The 22,623-nt window shown below is 37.7% G+C and overlaps 1 protein-coding gene across 1 annotated transcript; it reads right to left on the bottom strand.

Moving 5' to 3' along the window:
- Window positions 1–1,208: 1,208 nt before the first annotated feature.
- Window positions 1,209–18,618, bottom strand: ercc6 (excision repair cross-complementation group 6). The gene is made up of 20 exons (XM_084390629.1): window positions 18,485–18,618; window positions 17,624–18,019; window positions 17,386–17,506; window positions 17,017–17,125; window positions 15,648–16,356; window positions 13,907–14,038; window positions 12,990–13,148; window positions 11,153–11,288; window positions 10,197–10,367; window positions 9,649–9,825; window positions 7,653–7,769; window positions 7,302–7,397; window positions 5,581–5,799; window positions 5,035–5,145; window positions 4,812–4,931; window positions 4,595–4,689; window positions 4,026–4,171; window positions 2,978–3,665; window positions 2,320–2,398; window positions 1,209–2,236 (listed from the first exon to the last, which is right to left on the bottom strand). Exons 2-20 carry the CDS (start codon window positions 18,007–18,009, stop codon window positions 1,805–1,807), a joined length of 4,203 nt encoding a protein of 1,400 aa, XP_084246755.1. The 5' UTR covers window positions 18,010–18,019; window positions 18,485–18,618; the 3' UTR covers window positions 1,209–1,804.
- Between the last annotated feature and the right edge of the window lie 4,005 nt (window positions 18,619–22,623).

Below are 22,623 nucleotides of genomic sequence, written 5' to 3'. Positions count from 1 at the left end.
CGCCGCGCGCAGACACCGCCGCTCCTCTGCTGCTGGAAATGAGGCTCCGAGTAGCAGCTGAAATTTTGAAGTGCAGGACGGTATTGGATGAAATCACATAAACGGCAAAAAAGCAAGTGTAATGGTGCATAATTGGTTCTCTAATAGCATTACACAAGGATAATAGCCTGTTATGGCCCCCTGCACTATTAAGTGCTTCCCTGGCGTAGAACGTTTATGATATTAAGAGGGGAATATAATGATATTTTAGTTATTAAATGCGTGTAATTAATTTATGCACTGCTGAAAATAAAGTTGGTGTTATCGTCAAAATGCATCGGAAACTGGGGGACGAGCTCTGTATAACTTCCTGACATTTGTATTATTATTATACGAAACGGAGATATATTTAGATTGAGCAAACCAATAGATCAAGTGATTTCTACGATCTTGAGAGGCTGAATGGGAGAGATGAGAGTGAGTGTATTACAGCAGTATATGTGCCAGCTGAAATGAGTGTCATAAAGCGCTGTCTTTAGAGTGCATGTGCTAGTGAACAATTGCTGTTTTTAATTTTTAACTAACAGAATAATTGTGTGCGCACGAGGCCTCGTAAGAAAAGAAAAGAAAAGGAAAAACTTTCAGCACCACGGTCAGCGACAGGACTGCTCGCGCACAAATATCCACCATTATCTTTTGGTTAATAGACTACAAACGAATACGTAAAATACTATTATTCTGAGCCCATGCATTAACGACTGCATAAACGAATAAAGTTTTAATGAGGCCGGAAACAGAGCATTGAATAAATTCATGAACTCAATCTGTTGTTTTCTTTTATATTGTTTCAAACAAGCATTTTCACAGTTAGTTCTTTTAATGATTCATTCGCTCTAGTTTGAAGAGAAAAGTATTTACACAAAAGCACAATTTAATTATTTTTTTATTTATTTTTTTACAAATAAAGAGGTCGATTTGTTTTGGTTGTGTACTAAATCGAGCTGACAAACAATATAAGACGAACTCTAATTTCTGACACATTAACTTACAAGAAATAAAACCCTGTCCCTGAGAGCCCATGGCATTGTGATTAATGTGCAACAACAGAAAATCATTGTTCTTTTCAAAATGAGCTCAGATAAGCCCTAGTGTGGTGGTGCATCTTCTGGCTCATCATCTAGTGATGCATTCAATTTCCTAGATCATATTAATAAAATGTACTAAGGAGTTGATGTAAAGGATGATGTTTATTAGGTAACTTTTAATGAATACATTTAATTGTTCAAACGTATAACAGTATTCCCTAAACTCCATCACTGGCTTTACACATTGCAATTACATTAAATCTCATTTGTTCCCGATGAACAAACATTAAGTGGGAGGTAGAGGTAGATACTCTCAAGACATTAAATAATGTTGGCTATAACTTTCAAAGCCACCTATACTCACTATGTAAACAATTTGGCACCAAGCACCTTTAGGGTGGAAGCACTACATAAATGTACATTTTCCATTATTAAAAAAAGATTACAATAGTATTATAATACAGTACAGCAAAACAAATACTGGTCTCATCAATAGTTACCTGACCAACACAGTTTTCAGTTTCAAGTAATTTCCAGGAATTTTACAAAAGCAAAGAAAAAACAGCAAGCAAGCAATAAAAAAAGACAATTCTTTTCATACAATAGGAGTGTTTTACAATAATAGGGCCAATACAATTCTTTTTTTGTACTTTTTATAGCCAACCTGGAAAGTTCTGGAAAGTTTATTGAAATGAATTGCATTTGCACATTTCGTAATCTTTTAATATGCTCCGCTCCGTTTACCTGAAGTCAGCTTTAAGCTTCCACATCCCTTCCTGCCCGGAAAGTCTGTGGAACTCACAAATATTTCTCAGCAGTTCTCTGAACACTGGTGTTTGTGTGGAAGTGAGTCTTGGGGTGAAGTACTCCAGGATCTCCTTGGTGCTCGCCTGGCCATCCACCTGAGCTTGGAAGGCCACAAAGTTCCTCAGGTCGACCAGAAGCTCATCGTGTTCAGTAGGAGTCGGATGCACTGCGGCAGACTGAGTCTCTCTCTCTTCCTCTTCCTCATCCTCTTGTCTTTGTGGTTGATTGAGGTGATTCCTGGCTCTCATTTTAGCGAGAAGAGAGGATGAGGAGAGAGAAGCGGATTCCTCCTGTGCTCCATCACCGCTGAAGTGAGCAGCAGATCCTGGCTTCTTCACCACTGACTTCTTTATAATAGCTGCATCCTATATTAAAAAAAAAAAACATGCTTAACATCATTTATTATTTTATTGGGGGTTCACAGGATACTGTACCCATATTGACGTACCTTGCATTTCTCTGCTGCTTTTCCCGTTGTTCCAGATGACTGAGAAAGAAGTGAGTTTTTCTTCTGTCCAAACCTTCTCCTAAGAGAAAAATTTATGTTAAAACAGCCTTATTTTATCATTGACATTTTATATTACAAGACACATAATATTGTTCAGTTATATAAAATTAAAGGGGTAGTTTACCCAAACATGAAAATTCTGTCATGGATTACTCACCCTCATGTCGTTCCAAACCTGTAAGATATTTGTTCATTTTCTGAACACAAATGAAGATCTTTTTGAATGAAATCAGAGAGCTTTCTGTCCCTCCATTGACAGTCTACGCAACTACCACTTTCAAGCCCCAGAAAGGTAATAAAAGCATCATAAAAGTAATCCATGTGACTCCATTTGTTTAACCTCAATTTTATGAAGTGACGAGAGTTTTGTTTGTGCAAAAAAACAACATAAGTACTTAATTTACAAAATATAATCTTCAACGCACGTTCACGCAACAACGTCTGCTCTCACATCAACACAACATATATGCGTCGTGGCATATATTCATTTGTGTTCCGAAGATGAATGAAAGTCTTAGGGGTTTGGAACGACATGAGGGTGAGTAATTAATGACAATTTTTAATTTTGGGGTAAAATAACCCTTTAAAGGAGACGTACTTGACTGGTGGTGGGGTTGCTGTCGTAGACCCTCTTGAGAAAGGCAGCCTGCAGTTTTGCCTGGAGACCTTCAGAGCTCTCAGCGCATCCTTCGCAACCCTATTGGCCTCAGCTTCCACAAGTACATAGTCAGGGTTCGATGACTCCATGATGCTGTCATGCTTCATGACACTGTGTATCCCTGATTTTTTAAAGAGTTTGGCTAGAACATAATCGTCACTCCTTTTCTCATTTTTTGCCTCCTCCTCCTCTTCCTCTTTCTTGTATCTCTTTTTCTTCACCAGGTGAGAAATACGGCAGCCCTCAAACCTGACATCCGCAGAGTGCTTGCGTTTTTTATGCTTACGCTTGGGTCCGTCTGAGGGTATCGTGTCCTTTTCTGGCATTTCACAGTGCTTTTTCTTCTCTCTGTGCTTTTGAGGGCTGTTCGCAGAAGAAAGATCTTTACTAGTGCTGTTTGTCAAACGGTCAGCAATGGAATGAGGTTCAAGATTATTGTTCGGTGGCCCAGAAGCACCGTTGTTTGAGAGACCGTTGACTGAGGTAGCGTTTCTGTTTCCTGATAGAGATGAGGAATCTTGGTCTTCAACGCAAAATGCAGATGAATGAGACTGTGATGGTCTCAAGGTCCCCTGAGATGGACGAGAGGTCTTGTGTCTTTTTGGAGCCTGCACATCTGATCCTGTGCCTATGAAATAATAACAAATACAACACAATTCAGAAGAGCTCTGTACTGTATCTACAAATGGACATCTTTGTATCTTATTTACCCCTTAAAGCTGCATTGTAGTACTTTAAGGGTTCATATTATTACTCTAAGTTAATAATATACACCTTTTTAGGAGTAGATAAGGTACAAAGTTGTCCCTTTAAGGGTAACAAGCTGTTATACCACTAAAATGTACAATTTTAGCATTTGTTTTTCTGACAGTGTACCAAAAATGTTTTTTGTACATTGCCTGATCTCCTCTTTGTCACATCAGCCAAATGAACAGAGCTGTTCTTGCAAAGAAAATATGCTCAAATGGTTAACATATCCATGAATTACCTGCAAATATTGCACTGGTTTCTGTTCCCTGGGAGCCGTCAGGATTGCTCAGCGTGAAAAGTTCATAAATGTCGTTAGACTTGAAAAAACGTCTCTGCTTAGGATCTTTTAGCACTCGGTTGGTGAGAAACTGTTTGAAGATTTGTCTATAGAAAGAGACAAGAAATACTGTAGTTGTTTTTTAATCGCCATTAAGATACACTCTGGCCCCACATTTCCTGAATTATTTCCTTTATAGCCTAAACACTGACATGCCAAAATCTCACCCTGCTGGATGGTTTATCAGTTTAACAAATGCAGGTTAGTTTGAAATTGCAAAATTAATATGCCAACAATCCCACTCTTCGCGGCGTTTCGAAATTCCCATTGCCTCCCTACAAATAACCCAGTAGTCTACGACAGCCTTTAGCGACCAATTAGCGAATTTGTGTTGATATCTAATTAAAAAAATAATGCATTTCAATTACTGTCTATTGAGCTCCTGCAGACAGAAGTAGGACATTATGGATTGTAATAGTCCTCCTCACCATTACCAGCTCCATCTCAATGCCCAGTCCCAGGAAACTAACCTGTGGTAAATCTTCTCCTCAATAGTTCCAGCTGTCAGCAGCCTGTAAACCGTCACCTGCTGTTTCTGCCCGATCCTCCAGGCACGCTCACGAGCCTACGGGAAGAGGTCAATAGTTCAGATCATTACCGATCAGCAGTGCATTCTACAAGCTGAACATTTTGCATCAGGTACAGCAAGAACATGCGTTTTGGATGTGAAATACAGCTTTGGCAGACCTGAGTGTCTGTGCTAGGGTTCCAGTCTGGGTCGTAGATTACAACCCGATTTGCTCCAGTCAGATTGACTCCCAAACCTCCGACTCTTGTTGTCAGGAGGAAGACGAAGATGTCCTTGTTCTGTAAAAAGGGGGGAACACAACTGAATGGATTAATAAGTTGGTTCAAAAGCAACATTACCATCACAGAGAGCATAAAACACGCCCTGCAATCTCATATTTACCTGGTTGAACTGAGCAATGAGAGGCTGTCTGGACCCAATGGTAGTGGTGCCATCCATTTTGAGATAGGAGAAGCCATTCTCCCTCACGAACACCTCCAAGATCTCCAGCATCTGTGTGTGTGTGGGAGAAAGGGTTTCAGACAGAGCATAAAGAACAGGATTAGTGCTAATAGGATTAAGTGAGATTAATATTACATGTACAGAAGTACCAACTGTGTGGGTTTTAGGTTCTCTCTGAAGCCAAATCTCATTTCTATTGAACAAAGACAGCTGGGTCCTGACAGACACCCTACAATGCAATAAGATCTCCTAATGAATTCTATTAGAGGGCAAAATGACATAATAACTTTATTGGTCCTTTAGTGGTTCTGCTGGAGATGGTGAGAGTGCAGCTTATCCATCAATACTGTGGGTTTATTCACACTTCTTTACTTCAGCGACGGCCTGATGGATCTATTTATGTGAATTTGGCTGTAATCACCCAATCACATCTTTGCTGTTGTGCATTTTGTCTATCCTTCTTTTCGCCGCTCCTTTCTTACTGACCTGTCTGGATTGGGTGAAAAGCAACACTCGGTGTCCCTGTTTGAACCACAGGCGCAGCAGTGACTCCACCACGATCATTTTCCCAGAGCGTTTCCAGTAACCGAAGTGCTCCTCCTCGGTCAGCTGGTCATCAGGGATGCCTCGGAGCAGCCGTGGCCCGCCTGTGAACAGATCCGGGTGGTTGCACATCTTCCTCAGAGCTATGAGGCCTGAGAAGACCTAGAACCACAGGGTGGAGGATTGAGATTAATACACCGGATGGATATGTTAATACTTTTAATGGAGGGAGAAAAACAATTCTCTCTTTCCATGTAAGAAATAGGAAACACAAATCTTAATATTAATAAACTTGGTTAATTTAATGAAGGTAATTGACCAGAGCAAAGTAAAGTCTCTTCCTTGAAGTAAATGCAGCAGTCTTTGCATTATATATGTGGCTTAATGGAGTTTGTGACCACATAAGAGGGGTTTGTAAACTGCTCTGCAACCCACAGCTTTTGTCTACTCAAAACACATTTAGAGCATTGTGATGAATAGTTTGTATATAGGAGCTTTTCCTTGCTATGACACTTTGCACATAAAGAGAGTCAATAGTTCACAAGGACTATTTTTTTTACGCAACAAGGCAAGCATCTTCACAGGTTAGTAGTTTGCTTTTATGAGAGCTGTGCGAACTACACAAGTTCCTTTAAAACCTGTTGATCATGTTGTCCTGGATAACTTGACAGAATGCAAATCATACATATTTCTTATTCATTTTACATGATAAAATGCCTTAAAATACTAAAACTTTATTTTTGGTTTAAATTAGATATTGAATCCCAATGTGGACTTTTGAATCCCACTACTTGGATAGTGTTCAAACATCCCACTATACAAATTCCAGAAGCTCTCTAAATGTTTTTTTCTTTACACTCTTTTAAACAAGCACAATTGTGTTTAAAAAATAGCAGTACAACATCAGTAACCTTATGAACCATTGTTATAAAGAGTAGTGATATTTCTGCATAGCAATGTAGATGTAATAGTGTAATGGGAAAACAACAAACCCAACTGTCATTACATTTGATTTGATTAAAAAGCTGGTTGGTGAGGGGAAAATGTATAAAAAAAAAAAGTGCAGCAAATTATAGGATGCTCAGCTAAAATGTTCTCAAATGCTTTAAAATGGCAACAAAACCCTGAAACACACAGAAGAAAATGACTTCAGCCCCATTGGTGACATTAAAAATGCAGTTTCTGAAACTGTTCAGGAACTGTGGAATGTAGTTTGTTCATCCTCGGCTGAAATACCTGTTTCTAGGTGCCAGAAGTTGGTTGACTCGATGCAACGCAGATGCACAGAAGTTATCAAAAACAATGGTTATGTAACTAAATATTAGTTCAGTAATTTAAAGTTTGAACAGATTAATAATCCTTTTCTTTGCTTCCTGTAAAAGAATAACGCAGACTTGATAAGCTTTGATTTGGAATTGAACGTGTAATGTTTTCAGTACATTTGAAATGTGGAAATAAAAGCTATTGAAAGATATTTGCACTTTATTCACTTTTATTAATGCACTGCTATTTATTTGAACACAACTGTATGTGAACATATACTGATAGGGGATGTCTCCACTCTCAAGTGGACTGAATAATGAATAAGGCTTTTTACATGGTGGGGAATAGAAGATCATCAATTTTGAGCAATCACACTGGTGTTTTAAACATGTATTCCTTACATGCATGTCTCCATTCAGAATTTGATAAACCTCTTTGGAGTCCAAAAAAGTCTGGTAAACCTGCCGCTGATCTTCCGTTAATCTGCAGAACAGGACCTGTTTGGACAATAAAACATTATGGGCTGTAATTGAGTTGATGTTTGGCTTGTAGTCAACATATATATTTCATTATTCAACACTAGGAAGTTTCAATGTTTCAAGCTTGATGATTTTTGGAACTACTTTTTCAGATAAAACAATATGAACTAAGTGGCCAAACTGTGTCTAAAATGCAAGTGATGTTGTCATGCAAGGAATACAAAGATAACTAGTGGAGTATAGATTCACTTCTTTTAAATATTGCATGGGCACCTGTTCGTTTTTGTCTGGTAAAGAGAGGTTTGCTTTCACATCAGCCTTCATTCTCCTCAGCAGGTAAGGGTTAATCGTGTCACGAAGAACACAAGCACATTTATAGGCTGTCTGGACCTGAGGATTATAAATAATACAATTAAATCCATTTGTGACAACAACAAAAAAGGTCTCAACAAAAATATTAAGCAGCACTGCAGCACAGCAACACTGATAATAATAAGCAATGATTCTTTAACACCAAATCAGTATATTAGAATGATTTCTGAAGGATCATAGTAATGTCTCTAAAAATCTGAGTAATGTCTGCTGTAAATGAAGCTTTGTCATCACAGGAATAAATTACATTTTAAAATACATTAAATTAGAAAACAGTTATGTACATAATATATATTTTTATAAAATATATATGCAGCTTTGGTGAGCATAATAGACTTCTTTCAAAAACATTAAATAATCTTTTTGCAAGCAAACACACCCACTAAAATATATTTATGTTTATGTTTTTGGCTAATTAACAAGCATCCACTTCAGTACATTTTATGAAAGCCAAATAAATAAGTGTGTCCTGAGGCATGTCAACAGCCGCTTGTTCTCTTTCTCTCCTCCTATCAGCAGATTGACACATTAAAGATTCATAAGAGTGCTGCTGGACTCCAGAGGGGGGCTACACTCTTTTATCAATAATGTTCTCCTGATCCAGCGTTAGGCCAAATGCCATTTAGCTGTAATTTAAAGGGGTTCGCAGATCAAAAGTAAGCCTGCAGTGGAACCACAACACTGCAGGGCATACAACAAGCCCAGATTAGGGCCCATTTGAGAGGACAAAAGAGAGAGCGCGAGAGCAAGAGTGAGACAGAGAAGCAGAGGTTAGATGTGTGAATAAGTAGTGATACAGCATATGCTTCATAATAGAGCTGGCTGTAAAAGAGCTAAAGACTTAATGTTTACATTTTTAATTTCTTCAATTTCATTATCACTTTTAAGTTTTAATTTTTTTTTTAAAGACCCCTTTGTTGTGTCTGCAGAGTTATTGTGTAGCCACTAAATATCTGTGCTTGCTTGCTTTATTTTATTACAAGACATACAAACATCACACCCTTTATTTTTCCCTAGTTCGTTTTAAACGGTCCTGCAATGTGAAAGAATATTTGTACTTTTAAAAATTAATTTGTCTCTGAATTAATATACGGTCATACAAGCCGCATGCATAATTATAAAATAATTAGATACATGTTGTTTAAAAGGCTCTTAAACCTTTCTATAATATCAAAATGTTTTATTTTATTATTTTTTTTTTACAAAAAGAACTCCAGATTTAAACTCTGAAACACATTTTTAAAGTAGAATGTCAAACACACACACACACACACACACACACACACACACACACACACACGAGATTGCAACATGATTTGAATTAGTGCACAGGACAGACGTTAGTTAATTTTTCATATAGTTTTGGTGCAAAGAAATATGTACAGCATAAAGTGTGTAAATTCTAATTGCAAGATTGTAAAGTCTTCTCTCATTTCTCAAATGAATATCCATTAAAAGAAAATGTATGAACGTATGAGGCTGGTCAGCAGGACTATGCAGACAGCTGGGAAAGGAGAGAGCACCATGAGTCAGGGGTTAGCTATCTTCAACCATTTAATAACATTAATAATTAGTAAAGGTTTTTATTATTGGCAAAGGAAACATCAATAGCCTTTTAAAGCAGTTCGGAAATGAAATCCATAAAGTAAGTGTGCTATTAAAAAGGTTTCCTAATAATGGCACATCTACATTCCATTCACCATGCAGCCATCAGTACGCTGTTAGAAGGTTTTTATATGCCTTTGAATTAATACAGGCACTTCCATCTCCGTGTAATATACAGCGTGTTCTGCGTTCATTACACCGTTATATCTGATGTAAATGATAGGTTTATATATGAATAATAAGAGAATTTTAACTGCACTGATCAGTAAGCTCTGGGTGATGAGTGGTTCACCTGAACTGGAGACGCATTAGAGTATCCTCCCATGGTAATGGGCACAGAGAACTGCTCCATGAAGACGGGCAGGGTCCCCAGCTTCCCTGGAAACACAAAGTCAAAGAGCGACCACAGCTCTTTGAGGTTGTTCTGCATGGGTGAGCCCGAGAGGATGAAACGGTGGGGTGTCCGGAACTGTGTAGAAATCAGTGACAATCCTTCATAATAAGATTGATCAAGTAATCAAAAGTTTTGGAAGCCTACCTGTGCAAGCGGGTCAGATACTACTTGACAGTGAAACCCCGTTTAAGATGGATTTGGTTTTAAAACTCCATTAGCTTCAGTTTATTCAATACCAAATCAAAGTGTTGAGAAATTTCCAATTGATTTTTTTAATAAAGCGATCAATAGCTCTGGAGCTCATTTAACTTGATGCAGACTGAACTAAGTTAATTTCGAAAAGGTCAACTAGCTTTACTTGCGTGCTTTGTGAAAACCGCAAGTCTTTATTTGACAGCTTGATTGTAAAATGCAGGAAAAATCTCTGAAAAGAAAGCAACGGTCACCTGCTTGCATGCCATAGTCACCCCAGCGTTGGGGTTCCTAATCTTGTGGCCCTCATCCAGGATGACGAAATGCCAGTCGTACTTCTGGATGTAATCTTGCATAATGCGTATGTATGAGTAGGAAGTGATGAGGATGCCGTGACCTGCCACTATTTCCGGGATGAGCTTCTCCTGAAAATAAAGAATAAAGTAAAACCGGAAAGTAAACTCACTCGCACAACAATGTCTTTTTTGGCTGTTAATTAAATTGAGGAAATTGCAATAGGTTGCCGGTATCAGGCCCCTGGCGATAGCGTCTTCATCAGAATGACGAGTCTATACGTCTGCTTTGACGTCTCACATGAACGGTCTCAAGAGTGTTCCAATTATAGACGTGCAAAGCGACTAACCTCTGTTCCCAACCCCCCCTCCACACTTTTTTTTTTTTTTTTACTTTGTAGCCAATTAATCAGGTACATCTGCTCTACAGGAGTGTTAGTGTTAGCGTGAAGGCGGTATCATTAGGTGCCAACGCTGCATAAACGTTCCTCTGTCTCTCTCCCACAAGCTCTTGAGACCAACTCTCCACCTAGAGGGCAAAGCACGGACTGCCAGACAACAACCCCCATTAATCACTGTGTCAGGCAGGATGGGGAGGGGGGCAGTGAAGACCACTCACAGTAAACACTTCACAGCCGCCCCACAGCAGCTCCTGCTACCTTAGCTTTAATTAATTTAACATTTCCTTGGAGCCAATTCGACTCCACACACTAGGATATTTGCTGACAAGGGGAAAATCTCACGCTGGCATAAACGTTACAGGCCGAAGCGACACAGTTCATCTTAATCTTGTTGTCATGTTGCTTGTATAGAAAAGTTAGATCATTGAGATTACATATGTTGAGAGTAAACAAAACAGTTTACATTATGGAAGTCACAAGAATGGACATCCTCAGCTCCAGCAGAGCGTGTCTCACCTTTTTGCTGGTGAAGGAGCCCGTGTCGTGGAGGACAGCAACACGGAAAGGAGGCCACCATGTGTGGAACTCTTTCACCCACTGATGCATGACTGTAGCCGGACACACAATGACTGTGGGTCCTAGACCAGCATACCTATAGGAGAAGGGAATGTGGTCACAACACTGGAGAAACTATGTTTTTACTAGGTGTTTAATATGCAGTAAGTCATCTGCTTTTCATTTGGGGTAAATGAAAGCCTTCGATTAAAAATCATTCCTGCACAGCATTCCTCAGCACCAAAGCAATAACATATATATATATAAGAATTTTGGGTAAGTATGATTTTCTTTTATTAGAAATTAATAGGAGCTATTAATATATAGTAAATAGGCAAATAAAACTATTCAGTAAGGATGTATTAAACTGATAAAAAGTGACAGTAAAGAGTTATAATGTCATAAAAGGATTATTTAATTTATTCAAATAAATGCTGTTCTTTTTACTTTTTTTATTTATCATATTAGAATGATTTCTGAAGGATTATGTGAGACTGGAGAAATGGCTGCTGAAAATTCAGCTTTGCCATCACAGCATTTAAATTAATCAATAAATATGTATGGATTCAATTCACTGAGGAACACATACACATACATTAAAACACATACTGTATACATACAAACATTAAAACAGTGTGGGCCAATTCCTCACTGAATTGAATCCATCACAGCAGTTAGTGAATCATCATCTGACTCACTCATTGAACAAGTTACATTATTTTCAGTGATGTCATCCTTATCGAAATGAGGGTAAGTTTTGTGTCAGTATAATTACTGGCTGATTGTCCATTTTACATTTTGGGGAAATCCTAAAATGTTTTACTTGCAATTACACATTAAACTTTAAGGTGATGAACCCCATGAGCTTACACCACAGCTGTTCTGGTCTTCCTCTCCATGTGAGTGTTCACTAAAGAAATGAACTGAAAAAACATGCACTAAATGGCTTTAGGAGCATTACGGCTTGATATGATATTCCGCATTGTGAAAGCCATTGATAGCGAGCCATAATTGAGTTTGCAAACAATCAATTTGCGGATGGGCGACGCCAGACAGCTTATTGACCAGCCAGGAGGGCCTCCACCCCGAGAGTGTTTGGCAAGAAAAGCAAAAAAAGTAAAAAGGCACTACCTTAAACGTGTTTAATTACATGTTTCATGTTTCATTTTCCACCCTCCCCTCCCAACAAGCAGTCTCTATTTCATGTCACGTCCTTGTTTCTCCTTTGATGTCGCCACTAAGAGAATTAGAGGAATATCATAATTGAAACGTCTTTAATAATTCACGGCAAACCTCTCTCCACCAGAAATCCAGCTGCTGAAATATTCATCGCAATCGAGACTTTGAGTCTGGGAGGGGTGGGGGAGACAGCCGACGTCTGTGTTTATGTGTGCTCGTGTTTATGAGTGTTTGTACACATGTATGGGTGCATGTTGGACTCAATGGCTGATGATGATGAGCGTGTTTTGGAAAGGAAGAGACTCAAAGCACAAAGAAAAAGAGCGAGAGAAGGTATAAATACTATGGAAGCTATTATATTATATAAATATAAAGATTATATATATATATATATATATATATATATATATATATATAATACTATTTCCACCTCAGATAAAGATATTAAACTATATCTACGTAATTATAATATATAAATAATATGCAGTGTATAATTTTTATTCTTATATAGAAATGATTAATTATGTAGAAATTATTTGTATTCTAAGGTAGAAAAAGATTTTCAGAAATTAAATTAAATAAACACAGTAAAAGTCTACAAGCATGTAGGGTCCCTTGCCTGTAATTGGAGCCACGTGTTTTTAGCTTGCTGTAGCTCAGGCCTGCCAGGAAGGCAATTATCTGTATCGTCTTGCCCAGGCCCATCTCGTCTCCCAGAATGCCTCCTGCCTGCTGGCAGTGCAGTTCCCACATCCACCTGACACCTGTCTGCTGATACCTGGACAACAAAAGCAAACGCTTTGTCACACAAAACGCAGCCACAGCACAAACACAGTGGCTGATGAATTAATCATAGGGCCATTATCACTATTGATTCTGGATAAATGGGCCATAAGTGTTGCCCAATTGATGTGCTGTAAAACACATCCAGAACAGCCTGAGTACTTCTTTCTAAGCCTAAAGCACTTCACAGCTCAGCTTTCAGGACTCATACATTTAAAATTGTGAGTAATTTTTGTACACATTTCACATTGGCTGTGTCCGAAAACTTAGGCAGCTGACTTGTTGCCTCGCTGCTTTATCAGGCGATGACTTTGCAGGCAACATTTGCACCTCACGAAACTGATTTCGGAGAGACTTTGAAAACGTAATGGTAAAGGTAATGATCCACAGAAAAAAAAAGAAAAAAAGTGAGAGCTTTGGTAAAAACTAAGAATATTTAATTACTACAATAGTAATTTCTCACTATAAATGACATAAAAAGTTATGGAATGGAATGCACAGGATTGTGGGATATCAAAGGCAGCGAAAGATACATCTATGCTGCCTTTAAAAATCAATCAGATGAAGGTATCTCAGGAGACAAGAAATTAAGCTAACACTGGATTCAGGCGGGCCATGATGCCTTCTTACCTCGGAACGCATCCTCCGAAGGCAGCATTTTTTAATCTTCCGGACACAGCCATTGTATGTGTATGTGTATGTGTAAGTTATTGATTGTTTTCTTTCACTATGTGTGATTTGTGCGAGCCATACTTGAAGAGTTTCTTCCAAAGGAAACCAGGCACTTTAAATCCTTCATCAAACTCCGCTTCACTCTCCTCAGTCTCCTCTTCCCCTGCTTCTCTCTTTGCCTCTTTTTCTCGAAGTCTTTGCCTTTTCCACTTCCTGCAAGAAGACAAAACCACAACATTACCACTACATTTGTAATGCTCTCTTCACAACCGGCATCAGCTTGAAGCCTCTTGAAGCTGCACATAATCACAGTACATTCACCAACTAGGACTGCAAAATCAAGAAGTTGAATCTAATGAATAAACCTGTTTACTTTACAGGGCTTTTTCTTTTTCAGCTTAAAATTATTCTGTTCACATTGATTTGTTTCTAAATAATATCATTTAAAATTTTAATTTCATTGCATTGCATTCATTCATTTCCAAACTTTAAATAAAACGTGATGTAAGTGTGATATATATATATCGGCTTTACATTGGCCTTTGACCACCTTGCACTCTAAGTTATCAGCATCGGCTATCTAAAGTATAAATCTGTATTTTACAGATTTTTTTCCTCATAAAAATGTTAAATAATGAAATGTGAAATTTTTAAATGAAATGTAATATAAGTGTGAAATACTGTATATATCAGATTTATAATGGCCTACAGCAACACTTCTCTCTAAGATATCAGCAAGGCCTTAAAAAATCCTTATCGTCCGACCACTAAGCACAAGGTTCAGTAACAAAATGGCTTGAGTAGCCGTGCACCATCGTGTTAAAAAATAGAAACAGGCCACAAACCGGTGTGGACACAGCGTCAAGCTAAACGACAGACCCCATCGAGACATTTCCCATGCTGAAGACTTCACATAACGTATTTGATTAACGATCTTCTCAAACTAAAACAAGTCTACTGCTGACATTTAAAATTTGACTCCGTTAAAGATGCCTCCAATGGGAAAGTCGGCAAGGTACAGTCAGGTACCGAAAGTCCCTGGCCTCGGTTTTTAATTTCCTAGCCAAAGAACTACAGACAGACAAAGACAGAAACCGAAGAGAGAGTGAAAGCAAGAGCGAGAGACCTTTCCTTTCCTCTGCCCCTCACTCCAGCAGGCCAGATTTAATTGACCCACTTCTGGCTTCAGGGAAAGCTACAGCAGTTAGTGGTAGTGTCGTCAGAAAAGCAAATTAAGATTGATACAGACAATTAGGAGTTTGAGCTCCCCAAGAAAGAAACGGAGAGAGGAGTGTAGGGAAAAAAATCCATCTTCATTTGGGGTTGGTCCTGTCACTCCGCAATGAAACTGTTCCCTTTATCTGGGGCTTCCGAGACTGCACTTGTAATTAAGTCAAGACTAAGCATTGGTTCAGTTAATTATGTTTTTTTCCCCCCTTTCCTCCACCACTCAGCATTGCTGCACTCCACCATAGCAGAAGAGAGTGGCTGCATTCACATTTAAACCAACCAGAGCAGGGAAACTATGGAGAGAGAGAGCATGCCAACTCAATTTGCTTACTATAAATACGAATGCATAAATCTTGTTAGGTTTGCTTCCATCTATTTGCACATTAACACTGGAATAAATACATGCATACCATAATGAGAAAATATGAATAGGCATAGAATTTGCTTAGTCAAGGAACAGCAGCCAATTTCATCAGTGGATTAGGCTATCTGTTCTAGCATACATGCTAGGCAAAGTAACTAAACATATGAATGGCCTTTGACTGGAATGATTGTGACAGTTTAGGAAATGATGGATTCAGACTAAACTTACCTAATCCTTTGCCTGTAACACTCGATATCTCCATCATCTTTACATTTCTTGACTTTTCCGCCTTTCTGAGAGTCTTCATCCTCTGAGCTGCTAGGGATGTACTCGTCGCTCTCGTCCTCTTTCTTGGGTTTCCTGGTTTTGGCCTGGTTCTTCTTCTTGTACGGTTTAAGTTCGTATTCTTCATCTTTATCCACCCAGAACTCATCATCATCATCTCTCTCTGGTTCCTCAGGATCCATCAGCTCATCACTCGGGACGTACTCCGAACCCTCGCTATCTGACGTCTGTTCTCCATCGCCTTTCCTCCTCCTGGCTCGGGACGGCTCCTTCTCCACCTTGGGCCTAGCTTTGGGGTGAGCCCTCAAGGCGGTCCTCTGGAGCTTACGCATTCGCTTTTGGAGCTTCTTATCTTTGCTGGAGAGGGATCCGTTCTTTTGCTCTTTGCCATGCATCGTCTCTCCTGAGAGCTTCTTGGTGATCTTCTTCTTTAAGATGGGTCTCTTCCTGCTATCTGCTAACATGGCTTGATCGTCAAGGTACTTGTCAAATCCTGAGTTCTCGCTGAGCATAACCTTCCGCGGCTCTTTCTTCTCTTGCTTTTGAGGGATCCGTGAACCGAAGGGGGTCATGTGACCTGTGCGGATGAGCTCTTCCCATTCGGACTCCTGAGCTGGCATAAGCATGCTGCCCAGAGTGGATGGGCCTGGTTCTAACAGAGACAAACAGAGTATAGATTAGTACCACTATTGTCATGAAAGCATTTTAAAGCAAACAATCAAAGGAACACAACGAGAGAAATTAACTGGGTCACACTTTCCATGATACAGCCATTCTGTAACATTTTGTTTAAATGTGTTCACGGTGTTTTTTTAAGAATGAATGAATAAATTAATAACCTCTGAAAACACTGTACATAAAGCACTCCAAAATATTTAAATTGCATTAGAGAATTTATTGTGTTATCATCATTTTTAAAATAATTTTATATAATATTTGAAAGCAATAATTGTCAATATTATAATTTATTTCAACTGATTGAGCCAGTGGTCAAAAATGTCAAATATGCTGTGCAGTTTTATGTTTAGAAAACAATATATAGTGAAAATAAGCTAAAAAAACCCAAACATTTTTAAAACAATTCCAAGGCGCCAGCGTTGCCCCTTAAAAAAGTACCACTACTGGTCCCACAATAGCATATTAAAACAAACATCCAAGATACAGACATTCTGAAAGTGTATAATTTATGGCGCCCATGGCATATAAGCAAAGTGATTGTTCAGCAAGATCAAAGGAGTATATGATGCACCAATGATAAGGCTAACTAATAATGTATGTAAAGCTTCTGCAAAGGACTGTGCTTCAAACTTACCTTCATCATCCTCAATCAATAATTCTGCCTCAAGCTTCTGGATATCCTCTCCATCAAGAACAGCCTGCAATCTCTTCTGCTTGGCTCTGATCTTTTTTAACTGCTTCTCCTGTAAAAGATAACAGGCTTCTGAAGTATTGTGTGGTAAGGGTTTAAAAATAACAAAAACAGTGTGTTATTGAAAATGACAAGCTCTTTTTTCATTATGAATATAAAGTGTGTGTGTGTATATATATATATGATAGATTATGCTTTAAAACTGAGATGGCAGATATCTAATAAAACTCCAACAACGTAAAATCTATAGTGGTATAAGCTAAACCAAGCAAAAAAAATTATAATAATAACAACAATCCAGCATATGCTCACCTTGTTCTCTTTTTGTCTTTTGACAGACTCAATTTTCCGACTGATGTCCTTGCTCGAGGCAGCATAAGGGGCTAACTGCTCTAAAATTTTGTTGATGTGCTTCAAAGCACTTGTGCATGACCTGAAATACATTACAAGTCAATGTGACATCACATTCCAGCATTCACACTGAGATTTCATTCTTTGACAAATGTACATGTTCAATGTTTCAAGATCAACAAAGGAAGCATAAATTCACCTGACGTCATCCAGTACGGACTCATATTCTTTCTCTGCCTCTGCTTTGGCCGCAGCCTGGTTGGCCTCCTGAATGGCCCTGTCCACCTGCTGCAACACACCTTGCTCGAGAACATCTTGGTCATATACATCCACTCCCAATCCCTGCAGCTCAGCAGCCTGAGAGTTGTGGTCCACTGATCGGATCTCCTGACGGTTGATGTGGAGTAGGGGCTGCGATTTTCTAGGATTCTGTGCCCCAACATTATCCGGACATGTAGCCGCTGGCTCTTCCTTACTGCTTCCTGGGATGGAAAGGCCATTGTCTTCTTGGACTCCAGGAGTAAGGGCACTGACAGGGCTGGACATGGGAGGCAGGGCCTGGTCCTTGTTATCTTCTACTGGCATTGTTAAGTAACTGTGAATAAGGATGATCTAAGACTGTAACTTTGGACATATTTAATTAGACACCAAAGTAAGAGTATTATAACAGAGAAACTCTACAGTAATTGATAATGGCTTATATATAGAACCATAAAGTTGACTTTTTTCGTAGTTATCTCTATAAATGGTCAAACATATGGATTGAGCAATTACAGTCACTGAAGAACACAACAAAAGACATACACAATAGCTGAATGCTATAACAGCCTCGGTTTTCACAGTAACGCACAATAACAACGCGACAAATTGATTAATGTGAAGACAAATGTGGTTATGCTGATATTTGATTATATCCTTTCTAAATTAAAATCAAACAATTTAAAGAGTGTTTTAAGCAATAGTATTGCTTATGTGCTAAATGCTAACTGCTAGCATATTATTATTGTTGTTTGTCCTCAGCTTAACTGACTTTAAAAAAGCCCAGCAATCAACAACAAACCTTCACAACGACCCGACTCTTTCAAATGATTTATTCGTTTAACGTGAAATCCATTAAGATTCGTTGTTTCGATGTGTACTACTATAGCATGTGAACTTGTTACACAATCAATGCATAATAAACTGTGAAGGAAGAGAGTTTAAGGCACTGTAAATGTCCCCGGCTGAGGAAACATGCCAAAATAAAAGTCTATCGTACTTAGAGCCTCTGCTTATTTGTTACATAAACCTCCGATATAATGATAAAACCTGAATGCATTTTTCTTTAAATGTTTAGTGTGTTTTTCTTGAATGAATGAATGAATGAATGAATGAATGAATGAATGAATGAATGAATGAATGAATGAATGAATGATTGAACTCTGAAAACACAAAACACAAAGCACTCCCGAATATTTAAATGTTATTGGAGCATTTATTGTGTTATCATAAATTGTGCAATATTTACATCTACTTTTGAATTTGACATTAATTTTATTTAATATTTAACAGTCATAATTGAAGCCAGTATTATAATTTATTTTAATTGATCGAGTTAGTTCATAAATTGACAGTATGCGGTGGGATTTTTATATGTTTAGCAATGTATAGCGAAAATAAGTTTTTTAAAAAATCTATAAAGAAAATAGATCTATTAAAACAAATTCCAAAGCGCCAACGTTGCCCTTTAAAAGTTTCTTATCATACAGCGCCCTCTTGAGATCAGAATTTTCACAATCCCTTCCATGAATTTACCATAGCAACCCTTTTGGTAGGCCTACCTTTTGTTTTTTACAGTAGCAACAGTAAACTTTATTAAGGGGTTGAACTTACTATCTAAAAACTATTTCTCTCTTGTTTAGTGTTGATTCGGTAGGTTAAGCAGGCTCGTGGTTGAATACTGGTGAATGAACTGTAGATGGCGGAAGCGAGCTGCTTGATATTGCAAACTCTCAATCTTCATTCACTACCTCCAAACTTTTAGAGCTGCAATCATCTGTGAAGTGCTGTCATATTTAAAGACAAAGGAAACATGGAGAGGTGTGAAACCAAGCAGTAAAACCCGCAAGTATCATAGTTTTACTCTGTTTTCCAGTCGTGTTTTTCCTCAATGTCCCGAGGAAAGAATGAGTGACAGTGTTTGTGACACATCAAAGCAAGCGATCAGGAAAACAGCCATTCCATAATACCATGTGCTTGGTGTGCACAACTTTGATACTGTATTACTTTTTTTTCCTGGTGATACCATGCCAGCCAAGTCCAATTGTTCTTAGTCCTTGAGTTTGCTGCCAAAATGTTTCTTCCATATGACAGGTTTTCCACTCCCATATGTTTCCTTCCAAAAGCCTGTAGGAAATCATATTATATTTATAGCGTTGTGTCAACCTGGGATTACTGAGGTACTAACTGATACATCCAGTGTTTTATTAATATCCTCTTCTAAGTGTTATAGCAGTATCTGCTATACTTGCCTTATAGTCCCATCATGTATCTGTGTCACATGATTTTATTCTTATTTTTAGTAGTGTATCTTACTGGAAAAGTTCAATGAAATTTCTGTTTGTATTGATTGCAACAGTTTAAGGGGATTTTGATGTGTCTGTTTTTGCAATAACGCCTCGTAATTGTGCAGAAATGCTACATAAGTTGCCAGTAAAAGACAAGACTTGATTGTAATCACATATTATTTATTTCAATAACCCAAAAAAAAAAAAAAAACTTACTTTAGAATAAGAAATTAATTATAAAAAAGTTAAATAAAACCAACACCAAAAAGCAGATATGAAACGTATTTTCCCCCATTCCCATTTATTTTCAATTTGGGGTCATTTTGACCCTGAGGACCATTAATTAATTAACTTAATAGTTACAAAAAAATAATCCCTTTCTGTCATGCGTAAGTAACATGAATCTAGGCTTAAGTGATGAATTGCATCAAATGCTTTACTTCATATTGTAAAATATTACATATTGTGCACCACCTGGAAGGTTTCAGTGGATCACCCTGAGCGTTCGTGTGCATGAATCTTAGGTTAGCTTGCTTTTAAAGGCCATTCTTCTGATGATGCTATAAATTAAACTGTCACTTCTTTCCCTTACTTTGTACTTTCTGACCCCCGAAGTTAGATCTTTGCGCAGTATTAAGGATAATGTTACTTCTTTGGAGCTTCAGATGATTATTGATTGGTTAGCAAGTGTAGTGCATTGGATAAACCTCAAATGAACTTTTTCTTTTTCACAGAATCCTTCAGGAACTTGACTTGAAAAGAGATACGGCTACATCGGCTCTGTATATTTTACAGAATTCGTTCCTAATGTCTTGATATGATTTTTCTGTTTATTTTTTTGGCCTAGTTTTCTATACCATGAACAGAAACTGATGCAAAGCCGACGGTCTATGTGCAAAGCGTTTATTTACAGTGCATTTCAAAATAAACAGAGGATTTAATTAAAATCTTATTCACGTTTCACTCGGCCGTTCACAAATGCGAAGGAATCTTAACCAAACATTGAAATTGTTCAAATATACACGGCATGTGGTGGCAGATTTCTTATGATTGTACATTGTGAACGGACTTTTTAAAAGTCACGTAGGCCCACTGAGCAGAAGCGGAATAACTGAATAACTGGTGCTGTAAACAGATTATAAAAATAAAAAATAATAATTCCATTATATTTTAACCAATTAAAAATGTAAAAGGTGTGCTATTCACTGTTAATCTTCCTCTCTGGTGAACTGAGGAATCACTGTGGCTTCATCATTGTGTCACTGAGCTCAACTTGAGAACTGACTCGCAAACAAACTGATTCACATATGAATCATACAGACTGGTTTGATTCATTGAATCAACCTGAATTGGACATAGCTCAAAATTTTCATTGAATAACAACTTCAATTTCAGTCTTTTTGTCTAACCAAACTTGAAATATAGTGCACATGTTGTATGACTACTTTTATAATTCTTTTAATATTTTTGCATCCTTACATTTAAAAAAATAAATAAATAAATGTTTAGCAGAATTCACTGAAAATGTTTATGGCCACTGTAAATCTCCTGCCATCATGAACAAATAAAAGTATGACGAAATCACTTAATCACTGCTTTACGTCTCTCTGCCCTCTGTGTGAATTCTTTTGAAGGTGGATGAGCAATTAAAATATTTACTCAGCATGTACAGTGCATGAAAAGGGGAAAGCTCAGAGGATGGAAATGTAAATTGATGTTTGAATTGCTCCCAGCACAAGTCTGTACATGTTGCTCCGGGGGAGAGTCTAGAGAAAGCTTACTCAAATAAACGATGCAGCCACAAATGAATTACCTTAGCAAGTGATATGCTCTTAATGTTGTTTGGAATCAAAGGCTGACCTGTTAAGAGGAATGTAAACTTGCTCCATACTTGGGGAATTTTCCCTGATCCGACTTGCCTGCATATCTGAGCCGTTTATTGAATCTTTTAAGATGGTAGCCAACGAATTGGGCAACTACCTGAATGCGTAGATGTAATGGCTGTACGTATGTCCTTATAAACCTGTTGGGGCTGGTAGGTTAGAGTGCAGTGAATGTACATCTTGTACAACTTTATGTACAATGCAGCCATGTTAAAAAGAAATATAAATATAGTTTTATCTTTTTAAGAAATAGATTATATTTCCATTTTAAATAAATTATAAATTATACAAATAAATGATTTATTTTGAATAAATTATATATTTTTATTTTATAATTTAAATATTTAATGTAATTATTTGTAAATATTAATTGAGAATAATATATTATTGACTATATACACTGCCTGGTCAGTAAGATTTAAAAAAAGAAAAAGAAATTAATGCAGTTATTTAACAAAAATGGACTAAATTGATCAAAAGTGACACTGTGACAGTAAAGTCATTTCTAATGTTACGAAATATTTTTATTTCGAATAAATCCTGTTCTTTTGAGCATTTCTATTAATTTAATAATCCCGAAAAGATATAGGCCTATCACAATTTCGACAGAAATATTAAGCTGCACAACTGTTTTCAACATTGATAATAAGAAATGTTTCCTGACCATCAAATCAGAATATTAGAATGATTTCTGAAGGATCATGTGACACTGAAGACTGGAGAAATGATCCTGAAATGTCAGCTTTGCCATAAATCACATTCTAAATTAT

Source organism: Rutilus rutilus (assembly GCF_951802725.1).
Source record: "Rutilus rutilus genome assembly, chromosome: 20".
Taxonomy (NCBI): Eukaryota; Metazoa; Chordata; class Actinopteri; order Cypriniformes; family Leuciscidae; genus Rutilus; species Rutilus rutilus.
This window is presented reverse-complemented; position numbering and strand designations above follow the sequence as displayed.

Bases quoted from the DNA above. Each gene is read 5' to 3' on its own strand.
- ercc6 (XM_084390629.1), bottom strand. From the start codon at position 18,009: ATGCCAGTAGAAGATAACAAGGACCAGGCCCTGCCTCCCATGTCCAGC. The intron at 17,507-17,623 runs GTGAATTTATGC...AATGTATTTCAG, and splicing joins TCCGTACTGGATGACGTCAG to GTCATGCACAAGTGCTTTGA. The intron at 7,398-7,652 runs GTGCCCATGCAA...TTGTCCAAACAG, and splicing joins TACCAGACAAAAACGAACAG to GTCCTGTTCTGCAGATTAAC.